This window comes from Lissotriton helveticus, chromosome 3_1, assembly GCF_964261635.1.
Source record: "Lissotriton helveticus chromosome 3_1, aLisHel1.1, whole genome shotgun sequence".
NCBI lineage: Eukaryota > Metazoa > Chordata > Amphibia > Caudata > Salamandridae > Lissotriton > Lissotriton helveticus.
Genome location: NC_136061.1, coordinates 851112643 through 851126013, shown reverse-complemented (window position 1 = coordinate 851126013; position 13371 = coordinate 851112643). Strand labels below are relative to the sequence as shown.

General features: G+C 44.6%; 1 protein-coding gene across 1 annotated transcript in view; it reads right to left on the bottom strand.

Moving 5' to 3' along the window:
• Window positions 1-13371, bottom strand: part of LOC144823032 (protein argonaute-3) — a 1185091-nt gene that overhangs the window by 441912 nt on the left and 729808 nt on the right. The window contains exon 9 of the mRNA XM_078681169.1: window positions 5267-5386. Coding sequence (XP_078537295.1) covers window positions 5267-5386 — 120 coding nt within the window. The remainder of the gene's footprint in view (window positions 1-5266; window positions 5387-13371) is intronic.

Below are 13371 nucleotides of genomic sequence, written 5' to 3'. Positions count from 1 at the left end.
TCTCAGCCTGCCATAGCGCTTTCTCCGTGCTCTTTCCTGACAGGTGAGGGAAAACGTATTTTTGTGTTTCTCATATCTAATCCTGCAGCAGCAGAATTGCAAGTCACATACATGCCAGGAGAAATGGACAAGTTACTTACCTTCTGTAACGTCTTGTCTGGTAGAGACATAGTCTAGCCGCAGATTCCTTACCTTCGAACTTCCAGGGTCAGGTTGGATCCATAAAAATTTTGATAGCAGAACCCTTGCATGCCAATAGATGGCGTTGGTCCACTCCACGTGACATCGTCGGCATCGGGTTCATCGTCGTGACATCCGCGTCATCAATATAAATGCCACTCCGGCGCGCTCAGTACTTTTCATGGCTCCGGCGCATCAGTACTTTTCATGGCTTTCTACGCCAGAAGCAGGGAGCCATGAAGTGACTGACTGTGGTGTGTTAAAAAAGACAACTAGGGCCCTGAACGGGAACAGCCCTGACACTAAAAACAATTCCGTAGTGCGGGGAGGATGAGGGGGTTGGTAAGGAATCTGCAGCTAGACTATATCTCTACCATAATAAGGCGTTACCAATGGTAAGTAACTTGTCCATCTGATAGAGACATTTAGCCGCAGATTCCTTACCTTTGAACAGATACCCACGCAATACCTTCCCCGGAGGTGGGACTGGGGTAAAAGCTTTAGACCAGAAAATCCTGCAAGGCAGAGTGGCCAAACAGGCCCTCCCTGCAAACATGAGAATCCAGGCAATTGTGTCTGGGGAACGTGTGCAGAGACACCCACATGGCTGCTTGGCATATATCTGTGGTGGTGGTCTTCGCCCTGGTGGAATCGGCCCTAAGACCTTTAGGAGGCTGTTTCTTTGCTAAAGGTGTAACATATTTTATGCAGAGGATAACCCAGCGTGATATGGTCCTCTTCTGAACAGCACACCCCTTCTTTGCTCCCACATACCCTATAAAAAGTTGGTCATCCACCCAGGACTCTTTGGTGCAATCAAGGTAGAACCATAACGCTCTTTTTGGGTCCAGACAGTGCAGACGCTCCTCTTCCTTAGAAGGACACGGAGGTGTATAGAAAGTGGGCAGAGTAACAGACTTTTCCAGATGGAAGGGTGTTACCACCTTAGGCAGAAAAGATGCCCTAGTCTGGAGCACTACCTTGTTTGGAAAGACGGTCAGGTAAGGAGGCTGTGATGACACTGCCTGTAGTTCGGTCACCCGCTCTGCAGAGGTAATTGCCACCAAAAAGGCTGTTTTAATAGTGAGCAGCCACAAAGGAGAGTTGTGCAATGGTTCAAACAGTGGGCACATTAAAAAGGTTTGGACCAAATTAAGGTCCCACTGTGACATAATAAAAGGGGAAGGGGAAACAAGTGGGTTAACCCCTTCAAAAATCTCTGCACAAGAGGGGATGTGAAAAGTGAAGGCTGATCTGGCAGCCGAAGAAAAGCAGATAGGGCTGAAAGATACCCCTTCAAAGTGCCCAGAGCAGAGCCATGTTGGGCCAAGGAAAGAATACACAGACATCTGACAAGGAGGCAGATAAAGGGTCAATAGACCTTATGTACAATATTTACAAAATGTGTTACATCGGCAGGCATATACCGTCTTCATGGAGGGATGCCTGGCTGCCAGGATAACTTCGCAGACTTCGGCAGGAAGGTCAAAAGCTGTCATCTGTCACCGCTCAATCTCCAAGCAAGGAGGAAGAGATTGGACAGGTTCGCGTGAAGAACCTTCCCCTGCTGCTGCGACAGAAGATTCTTCCGAAGGGGCAGCCTGATCGGAAGATTGATGCTCATTGCCAGAAGCTCGGGATACCAGACTTTCTGTGCCCAGTCCAGAGCCAGAAGAACGACTTGTGCCTGGTCGCTCCTGATCTTCTTGAGCACTCTGAAAAGGAGTGGTATGGGCTGAAAGGTGTACAAGAGGCCTGAGCTCCACTCGCGACGGAAAGCATCGCCGATCGAGAGCCGCCTTGGTAACCCCAACGTGCAAAATTGCTGACATTGTGCGTTCTCTTCGGAGGCAAACAGATCTAATCAAGGTTCTCCCCATCGCTGAAAGAGTCCTTGCGTCAACTTCAGATGAAGGCCCCACTCGTGATCTGCAAGGCACCGTCGGCTGAGTTTGTCCGCTCTGGCATCCAGAGAACCGGCCAGATGTTGAACCACCAGGGAAATGCCCTGCTGTTCCAGCCAAGTCCAGAGACGCAGGGCCTCTTGACAGAGGGTCCACGACCCCACACCCCCGTTTTCCGAAGTACCACATGGTAATGTTGTCTGTGAACACCTGAACTAGCCTTCACTAGATGAACGGTAAAAAGGCTTTCAGTGCCAATCGGATCGACCAAAGCCCCAACAGGTTGATATGGAGCCTGGCTTCTACTGGCAACCAGAGTCCTCTGATCTCCACCTCTCCCAAATGGCTGCCCCACCCAAGAAGAGTTGGATCTGTCACTACTGTGATATCTGGGTGGGGAAGGGAGGGGTCTGCCTAAGACCCAATGGTGGTTTGTTAGCCACCACTGCAGGTCTTTTGTAGTGCCCTCCGATATCTGAACCAGGTCAGTAAGATTTCCCTGATGCTGTGGCCATTGGAACTTCAAGTCCCACTGTATTGCCTGCAAGTGCCATCTAGCATGGTCCACAAGCATGATAGAGGAGACCATGAGGCCGAACAGCCTCAGAGTCATTCTCACCAAAATCCTTCAAACTTTAAACCAGCATAATCCTCGCCTTCGGTCCTGACATAGAATGAAAAATTCCTAGCTATCGCAATGGAAAGTTTCAATTCTATTAAGACAGTTAGTCAAAGGGGAAATCCCTGGAGTCAACTAGTCTACTAATCACAATAGGCCTTTCTTGTTGTAGAAAGAAAGGTCACAGTATGCCATGGGTATTCGGACAAACATAAAAATAGGTTTCCACAAAGAAATAGTCTTGTTTACAATCTAGATTTATTAAAATTACATATGAATAAACAATGAAAACAAGATAAAATCATACAATTCTTCCGAAACAATTAAAATCCACGATTAAGTATCTTGGAGGGATAAAAATAATTATTCAACAGTGTTACACAAACACAATATTACGGTACACAATAAATGGAAAAACAATCAAAATATGTTCACAATAAACAACAGACTAAACATAATCACAACAAACCCCTTATGTATAAGTGGCCCACTTGATATCTCTGCCACTGTATTTCACTAGATCCAATGGCCATGAACAATTTGGTTATTCTAAAGCTTTAGTGGAAAGATTTGATACCCATCTAAAGTTTTATCTGGCCCTAACTGGATTCTTTTAGACCAAACAGTGCGTCGACGCGTTTCGGTGCTTAACACTTGATATCGTGGCACCTTCCTCGGGACTTCTTATTTCTGGGGTTTCGGGGAACGGATGGATACACCGTATCTGTAAATATATTAGGAAAAATGAATAGTGTAAAGTCAGAGTGGGTATGTGTTAATCTTAACAATCTAGCCCCTAGAGTAAATGAGACAAAAGGTTTCAATGCACGATATCTGACTGCGCACATTTTTCCTAATATATTTAGGCCAGTTAGGGCCAGATAAAACTTTAGATGGGTATCAAATCTTTCCACTAAAGCTTTAGAATAACCAAATTGTTCATGGCCATTGGATCTAGTGAAATACAGTGGCAGAGATATCAAGTGGGCCACTTATACATAAGGGGTTTGTTGTGATTATGTTTAGTCTGTTGTTTATTGTGAACATATTTTGATTGTTTTTCCATTTATTGTGTACCGTAATATTGTGTTTGTGTAACACTGTTGAATAATTATTTTTATCCCTCCAAGATACTTAATCGTGGATTTTAATTGTTTCGGAAGAATTGTATGATTTTATCTTGTTTTCATTGTTTATTCATATGTAATTTTAATAAATCTAGATTGTAAACAAGACTATTTCTTTGTGGAAACCTATTTTTATGTTTGTCCGAATACCCATGGCATACTGTGACCTTTCTTTCTACAACAAGAAAGGCCTATTGTGATTAGTAGACTAGTTGACTCCAGGGATTTCCCCTTTGACTAACTGTCTTCCTACCCTGTTCCCTGGTGAAAGTGGGGTACCCTCTCCTTTTTGAAATCAATTCTATTAAGGACACGGAGGCGAGGATGCTGCGTTTAACTACGTCCGGATTCTTCCGTACAGGTGTGTACTACTGTGCATTCCATTGTTGGGTAGCAAACAGTCTTTGTGATGGATTTATATTGCGTGGATATTTCTTTTTCAAAGACTTGTATAACCTGTTACAAAGTCGCAAATGTGGAAGTTTACTCGCATCTGTTTTTCTTTTTTTTAGGACCCGATTGGTCTAAAAAGAACTGAAGGCTATATTATTCGATTTCTGTCGCATGAAGAAAGAAGAGGCAGCAACAGGGACGAAGGACTATTAAGTGGGGCCCAACACCATTGATTAGATATTTTTAATGTTGAACTGTTGACTTAATCCCAATTTTTTGGGTGGAAAATTAAGTCTTTGTTGTGGTTTTTATATGGCTGCTATATTATAAAGTTAAGAAAGTACAGCATAATCGTCATCTCTGTGTCCTTAATAGAATTGAAATTTTCCATTACGATAGCTAGGACATTTTTCATTCAGTTAGGCAACTGCTTGCGGTCAGTATCATGGTATATGGAAGCCGCAGGAATCTTTAAAGTGATAGAATGGTTTATTTTTTAGCTCTTTTAATGTTAAAGCAGACAGAGCTTACAGGTGCTATAGTATAGTTTGGGACATCTTTTATTTTTAAGCAGACAAAAAAAATCTGAAAATCTTGCCTTTTGTAGGCGCTGGAGAGTGCTCAGCTGCATTGGATTTGCTGGACTCCTTTGGCTTCAGCTGTATTTGGTACAATATAGGATCCTAAAACAAACCTGTGAAGGTAGGCACGAGCATAATGTCTACACACTGTACAGGTTTTTGCGTTGGAACTGCGCATGATCCATGAGAAGGGAAGGTATTTACCAGACTGTCTAAAGAATGTTTCCACTGGGCCCATCTTGCAGTGCACAGAGAACAGTTATGCTCTTTTGCTGTTCAAATTCACTGTTAGTGGTCTAGCTAACGTATATCCACTTCACATTAGCAACCACAATGCACTTTATGTGGCCAACATCTACAACACCATTCCATTAAATAAAATACAGCTTTTCTAGTTCACTGGGATTACTGGGGCCTCAAAACCTGCAACTTTCTACAAGTACGAATACGTCACAAACTCACTAATCGACTGATCTCCTCTTGCCTGTCTGGTGCGGATCTTGCTGTTGCTTTGATCATCGTTGATGTTTGATTGTCTGTCAGCTTCTTGATACATCGTTGACCTGCGACAATGTTACATACCTGCAAGTAGACAACAGAGAATGGTTTTATTGCTTTTTAAACATTAACATTTTATTCAAATGCTTTTTACAGGTCTAACAGCTGCTTGGAAAGCGATAAATCAGAGAACCTGACAAAGTACAATGAAACCCAGAGGTCTAGTAACTTGCCAAAGAATGGCCAACATGTGAAAAATAACAGACATGTTAATTATTTTATTAACACAAGTAACTTTAATTTTTCAGCCCCTGCATAGTTATGTATGGATGTACTAACCTAAGGCATTATGAAAGTACAAGCCCTAGCTCTGTACATGCATAGGAGAAAGACAGTGTCTTGACACACTCACTCTTCTCTGCTTCTTTCAAACCAGTTTTTATTTTCCCGCCTGTAAGTGACAGTATATTATGACCAAACTGGGCTTATGGCTTACACTGTATGAATCAATCAATCAGGTGTTTATAGAGCGTGCTACTCACCCATGAGGGTCTCAAGGCGCTGGAGGGGGGAGAGGAATGCAGCTCCGGATCAGTGGCCAGGTCTTGAGGTTCTTCCTGAACGTGTGCAGGGTCGGGGAGCATCTGATGTTCACTGGGAGCTCGTTCCAGGTCTTGGCTGCAATGTAGGAGAAGGCTCTCCCGCCTGCTCTGTTTCTGCGGAGGATCTCTGCCAGGGCGAGGTCGCCGGATCGGAGGTTCCTCTTGGGAACGTGGAAGGAGACTCTCTTGTTACGGTATTTGAGTCAGATGTTGTGGAGGGATTTGTAGGAGTGGGTGAGTAGTTTGATGGTAATCCTCTTCTTGACGGGGAGCCAGTGGAGGTCTTGTAGGTGTTGGATAATGTGTTCGTGACGCGGAGTCCCGAGGACGAGTCTGGCTGCAGTGTTCTGGACGGTTTCGAGTCTGTGTAGGAGAGTTCTGTTGATTCCAGTGTAGAGGTTCATTGCCTTAGTCCAGTCTGCTGGTTATGAGCGCGTGGGTGGCGGTCCTTCTGCATTCGAGGGGGATCCATTTGAAGGTCTTGCGGAGGGTGCGCAGGCAGATGAAACTGATGGAAGCACCGGCGTTGATCAGGTGGGTCATGGAGAGGGAGGAGTTGAGGATGATGCAGAGGTTTCATGCATGGTCTGTAGGGGTGGGTGAACTTCCGATGAAGGAGGGCCACCAGGTGTTGTCCCAGGCGGAGGAGAAGGGTCTGAGGATGAGGACCTCGGTTTTTTCTGAGTTGAGCTTCAAGCAGCTGTCCTTCATCCAGGCTGCGACATCCTTCATTCCTTCCTGGAAGCCGAGTCTGGTGTTTTCAGGATCCCTCGTGAGTGAGAGGATGAGCTGGGTGTCGTTGGCATAGGATACTATGCAGAGCCTATGCAGTCTGACGATGGCGGCAAGGGGGGCCATGTAGATGTTGAAGAGCATGGGATTGAGGGATGATCCTTGGGGTACTCCGCAGTTGATCTCTGTGGGTTCGGGGAGGAACAGGAGGTGGGGTGGGGAGTCTGATCCTCTGGGTTCTGCCGGAGAGAAAAGATTGAATCCACTCGAGTGCGTCTCCTTGTATCCCAGCGTCGTGAAATCTGGCTGTGAGCGTGCGATGTGACCTGGTCAAGTAGCATGCGGATGTCATCAGTGGTGGCGAGGAGGGCGTTCTTGGTGCTGTGGTTGCTGTGGAATCCAGATTGGGAGACGTCTAGGATGAAGTTTTCTTCGATAAAGGCGGTCAGCTGAGCGTTTACGAGTCTATCAGTGACTTTGGCCGCGAAGGGGAGGAGAGAGATGGGCCGGTAGTTTTTCAGGTCCGTCCGGTCGGCCGTGGGTTTCTTGAGGAGGAGTTTTACCTCCGCCCACCTCCGCCCGCTTCCAGTCATCTGGGAAGGTGCCGGATCTGAAGGAGACGTTAATGGCGGCCCTGTGGAAGATGTGCGGTGGGCAGGGGTCAGTTGGGGCTCCTGAGTGGGTTTTCTTCATGGTCGCGGTGATGTGTTAGAGTGTGGCGGGGTTCCAGGTCATGATGGTTGGCTTATCGGTGGCGGTGGGTAGGGGGGTGGTGTTCGGCGTCAGTTCGCTGAAGTTGTCGTAGAGGGCCTTGATCTTCAGATGGAAGTCGGAGCTGAGCTTGTTGCAGAGTTCCTGGGAAGGTGTGACGTCCGTGGCTTCGCTGAGGGGTTTGGTGAAATGCTGTATGATGATGAATGAAAAAGGCTGAAGGCCTAGGATTACATTAGTTGCTATGGTAAGAAAATGCCCCTTACTTGTAATCCTAGTTCTGAGTCTTAAATGAGGTCATGACCAAAGAATATTCAGGCTGCCTGCAGGAACTCCATAACACGTCATAACCCAAAACAGCAAAGGTATTTAATAAGATGTGAAAACGTCATTTCCAAAATGCAGACATAACCTCATGGACTAACATATAAGGCAAAAACTGCAGCATGAAAAATTCACATGTGCTGCAACAAAGGAAGGCTCCAAAACCCTTGATGAAACAAAGTACATGAAGAAAAAAGAAACCAGATAGGTTGACTGTGCAGTGGTAAACATGCACAGTACTTTTAAGGAGCGGCAGCTTCCATATCCCAGAGGGCCTTCTACTGACAGTTATTTTTAAGGAAACCATGCCGAAGTCTTAACTGAATATGTACTAGCCATTTACAAAAGGAGAGATCAAAAAGGGGGGCTGTTAATGACTTCAGTAAGTAACATTTACATCTGCATTATAGGAGCTTCACTGATCGTCACAAGCGTAGACTGGAATAGTGAGTTCATCCCTAAAAATTCAGTCTGCAATTTTCACTGATATAGCGAACTCATCCCTAAAAATCCACAGTCTGTAATTTTCCATGACAAAACAATCAAGAAAGCTTAACTAAGATGAACCTCTGGGATGTAGTGGAGGAGAGGAAGTTACGGGGGGTACGGAGCAATGAACATCCGGAACAGGATTTAGAACGATGAGCAGACATGTTGGATAGTTTAACGGAGGTGGAGCTGCCGACAGACGATACCCCGGCCGTTTCTCATTATCCAAGGTCCAGGGTCCTCCCCTGTGGAGGGTTAGAGTGCAGACTTGAGAGCTGGGCTTGGACGAATGCATGTTCACGGATGTGCCTGAGAGCAGCATGGATCATGGGTCGGATGTTGCTGCAGTGGTTTGTGGCCTACCTCCCGTCCACCACTTGGGCTCCCCCTTTTTTGCCACTCTACTCTACTACAATTGTTTTGTGGACATGGATGGGGGTGGTGTTTCTGTTATTGGAAAAATATTACTGTATGTGCCCACTGCTACTGCTTGCTTTACTCTGGTGTACCTTTTATTGTTCAATTGTGATAACAGACAAAGTTGATTTCCTGTGATTAGGTAATGATCACTGTTAATGCTTTGGTTCTGAACAACAAAGGGATAACTGGTCATTAGTGAGGCTGCGTGTCTCCTCTTTGTATGCTGGACGTTTTTATTGTGATTTTTTAACTTGCAAATTGCCTTTAAATTTGATTGCTGCTATACGGTTGTGTGTGTGTGTGTGTGTGTAATTTACTCAAGAATATTGATATGTAGAACTCTACTATGTCATAGAATGTAGTAGCTGAAGCTTGGCACTGTTTCCAGAGCAAGAGACTGGACCAGACGGTTGATGCTGAGTGGTTATACTTCTTGAATAAACCACATTTATTCTACATTTATTTGTGGTGGGAATACCTTTATAACAGTGGCGACGAGCAGCAGCGGCATTCTCCATTCCATTGATCGACGTCTAGCTGCTCCGTTTCTTCCTGCTCCAGAGGAGGAAAGACGTCACAAGAAATGTCATCGCGTGGGGTCACGCAAAGTGACCTTGCGTGACCGCCATTTTTTTATTTTTTATTTTATTGATATTCTCGCAAACAAAGCCGGGACAAACCGACTGCATTATGCAAGGAAAACGCAATGATTATTGCTTAAAGATTCAGCGCTATTAATGGTAACGCGCTTCTTGATCATCAAAGCAAGAAACAAATAATTATCCATACAACGAATTTGTCGCACTTCAATAACTATATATGGTGAGATGTTTCTTAACTTTTTAAAGCAACAAACAAACATTTGACTTTACAACGATTATCAGGGATTTCGATGACCACCTTATTTGTTTTAGCTAGTTGTTTTATTTTCATTCAAGTGACCTAGCATAACAATTATTACTGACTTTCCTCACTACATTATTTAATATTTTATTCACATTTGTATTAATTCAATTGCAAACTTATATCTACACTACTATAATAAAGGAAGAACTTTCAGCCTTTGAGGCGGGTAAACTCGGGAACCACAGCGCCAATCCACACACCCGATACACAGTTGGAATCGTCAGGGTGTGTAGATGGTTATAGGCTATATAAATGTAAAAAAAAAACGTTATTTAAAAAACTTACAGTAAAAAAAAAGTAGTCCCTCCGAAGTAGCGCCGGCTGCTACGTGCGTGCTCACGTCAGGAGCGCGGGGAGGAGCGGCATCCAGGAGCGAGACGAGGAGCGGCAGACATGGCACGGGGGAGGAGCGGTGACGTGAGGAGCAGTGGACAGGCCAGCGGCGGTGCGAGCAGCGGACAGGCTGGAGGAGCGGCGGCTGAGGTAAGGGAGCGGCGGACATGGCGTAGGGGAGGAGCGCTGACGTGAGGAGCAGCGGACAGGCCAGCGGCGGTACGAGCAGCGGCGGCTGAGGTAAGGGGACCCATGTCGGGGCAGAGGGGACCCATGTCGGGGCAGGCGGGGGTCGGGGCAGGCGGGGGACAGGCCGGGCGGGGGCCGGGCTGCTGGACAATGTCGGGGCGGGTGGGGGTCGGGGAAGCCTGTTGCTCCCGGACAACGTCGGGACGGGCTGCTAGTATATATTCTAAGTTATTGCAACTTTCATATAGTGTTTTCACATTATCATAACAACTTACCTCGTTTTTCCCAATGGCTACATCAACAAGCATGTCACAACCTCCAGCTTTTCTTTCTGAAAAGGGCGAACCTATTCTCCCCTGGAAAAGGTGGAAAAACCTATTTGACTCTTACATTGTGACTATTGGAGGAGAAAGATTTTCTGCGTTTAGGAAACAAGCCATTCTCTTACATAGATGTTGAGGGACGAAATATTTATGATAGTATGGATCTAATCCCCATTGGCAATGGAGAAGGTGAACCTTGTGATGTATATGAAATGTCCATGACAAGGTTAGAGAAATATTTTGGCTCTCGCATGAATGTGGTTTTAGAGAGACATAAATTCTTTGCCAGAGTTCAAAGTTCCAATGAACGAGTGAAAAGTTATGCGGCTTTCCTTGAAACCTTTGCACAAACATGTGAATTTGGTGATCTTTCTCACTCTTTAGTCAGAGATCAATTAATGAGATGCACAAATAGTACTCGCGTGCAAAGAAAGCTCTTATCCAAAAACCCATTGTTGGTTGAGGCGGTTGCAATTGTTGAGGGTATGGAAAATACTTCCTCGTGGGTGAAATAGATGAGGAAGAGTCACAATGATAAAAAGGATGGACCCAATGATGTTCATGCCCTAGTTGAAAATGATAATTTAGAAAATTCTGAGAATGTGGCTAAAACTTCTCCTACTGAGAAATCTAAAATGTCAGATAGAGATCCACGCACACGTAATTTTAGCAAAGGTTTACCAATTAAAACTGATCGCTCCAAATCCGACCTCCTTAAGTGGAAATGCAAATGAAAAGAGTTCTACGGATTTTCCTAAACCCAAGTGTTTCAGGTGTGGAAGTTTTTCACACTTATCGAATTATCCACAGTGTTATGCCAGAGAATCAATCTGCCTCAATTGTGGTGTCAAGGAGCATTATGCTCGTGTGTGAAAATCAACTCGCAATCTGGAGAAAAGTACTGCAGTTATGCGTACTGTGACCTTGAATCTTAGTAATGACGATGGCAAGGTGGATGCTGATAAACTGTCAAAGCCTGAATGTAACATTTTAGTGAATGATTTCGATTTTGTTGTTTTAGCCGACTCTGGGTCTCCATTTACCATGATCGGGAACAAGCAATGGGATGAAGTGGTCGGTTTGGACAGTGTCATACTCTCTCCTCCTGATATAAGTCCCGTCAGTTATGGGGGTGCTAAAATCAATGTTCTTGAGTATGTTGAGGCCTGCATTCGATTCAAAGATAGGAGTACAGTGGGCAAAGTCTATGTAACTGAGAGGGGGGACAACTTGTTGGGGTGGAGACACCAACATGATCTCGGGATTATGCTCAACCCTAAAGCCAAATATCCTAAAGACCAAGTTATGCTGGTGGACTGTAAGAATGACAAGGGTGTGTTTGAAAATCAAAACTGTGAATATTTTGAGAGATTTCCTGAAGTTTTTACTGACAGTTTGGGTTGCCTTAAGGCATTTGAGCACCGAATCATTCTTAAGGAGAGGGCTATACCATGTGTACACAAAGTAAGGAAAGTACCAAACATGATGATAAAACCACTCAAGATTGAACTTGAGAGACTGTTGCATTTGGGGGTTATTGAGGAGATAGAGGCAACAGAATGGTTGGCCCCCATTGGTTTTACCCTAAAGGATGGTGGTGCAGGGGTCAGAATGTGTGTTGATTTGAGAGGTCTAAATGAATTGATTTGGGTGGACCGACAACCACTACCTAACATCTCTGAGTCTCTTAGTATACTTAAAGGGGCCTGTGTTTTTAGTGTACTGGACTTATCGTCCGCGTATCATCAGATTCTTTTACACAAAGATTTGAGACATCTAACTTCGTTTGTGACACCTTTGGGGTCTTACCGCTTCCTTAGAATGCCCTTTAGATTGGCGTCGGTAGCAGCGTGTTTCCAGAGGGTTATGAAGAAGGTTCTGGGAGACATAAGTAACATTATGTTTTTTCAAGATGACATTTTGATTTATGGCAAGGGCGAAGCAGAACATGGTAAGACATTAATTAAGGTTTTAGAAAGGCTGAAAGAAAAGGGGCTAACAGTGGAAAAGGAAAAGAGTTGCATTGGGGTGGAGACAGTCTCATATCTAGGTCACGTGATTTCTGGTGATGGTATTCAACCAAAAATGGAACTTGCACAAAGTGTAATAAATGCTCCCACGCCAAAAGACAAGGAACAAGTGAGATTGTTCTTAGGTCTTGCTGAATTCTATTCCAAATTTGTACAAGGATTTGCTTGTGTTACTGAACCTCCCAGAGGATTACTTAAAAGGGGTCACATTGTGTGTGGTCTGATGATTGTCAGAGGGCTTTTGATGTGATTACATCGGAAATTGGGAAAATGCCTACATTGGGACATTTTAATGTCAATAAGAAAACGGTGTTGACTACAGATGCCAGTCTCAAGGGGTTATGTGCAGTGCTCTCCCAAGAAGTCAATGGTGAACAAAGAGCAGTTGCATTTGCATCCAGAGCTCTTAAGGATGCGGAGTCTGACTATTCCTTTATTGAAAGAGAAGCGTTGAGTGTTTTTTGGACTGTGCAGCATTTCAAATTTTATCTTTGGGGAATTCCTTTTCTTGTCAAGACAAATCATCGTCCTCTAGTCCAGATTTTTTCATGCAGACAAAGTGAACATATTACACCCAGAATCAAGTGCTGGAGTGAAGGTTTACAAGAGTTTAACTTCCGGATACAATATATACACCAGGGTCCAGCAACAAGTCCGCCGATTGCCTTTCTCGATTACCTGTAGAAGAGGTGATTATGGGAAATGAAATAGAAAGTGTATGCGGGGTTGCCGAATCTACCTTGTCGAATGAAGAATGGACGGATGGTGTGAACGTAGATGATGTTCTATCGTCTCTTAGATTATGGATTAATCAAGGATGGCCACATTATAAAACATTAGATCACAAATTTAAAGCATATTGGACTGTGAGGGATGAACTGTCATTCATCTGTGGAAATCTTATGAGAGGTAACAGAGTAGTTCCGCCGATAGAATTTAGGAACAGAATTATAAATACTGCCATTGAAGGTCATCTTGGACGGAGTCTTACTAAGTCTCGGGTGAGAGAA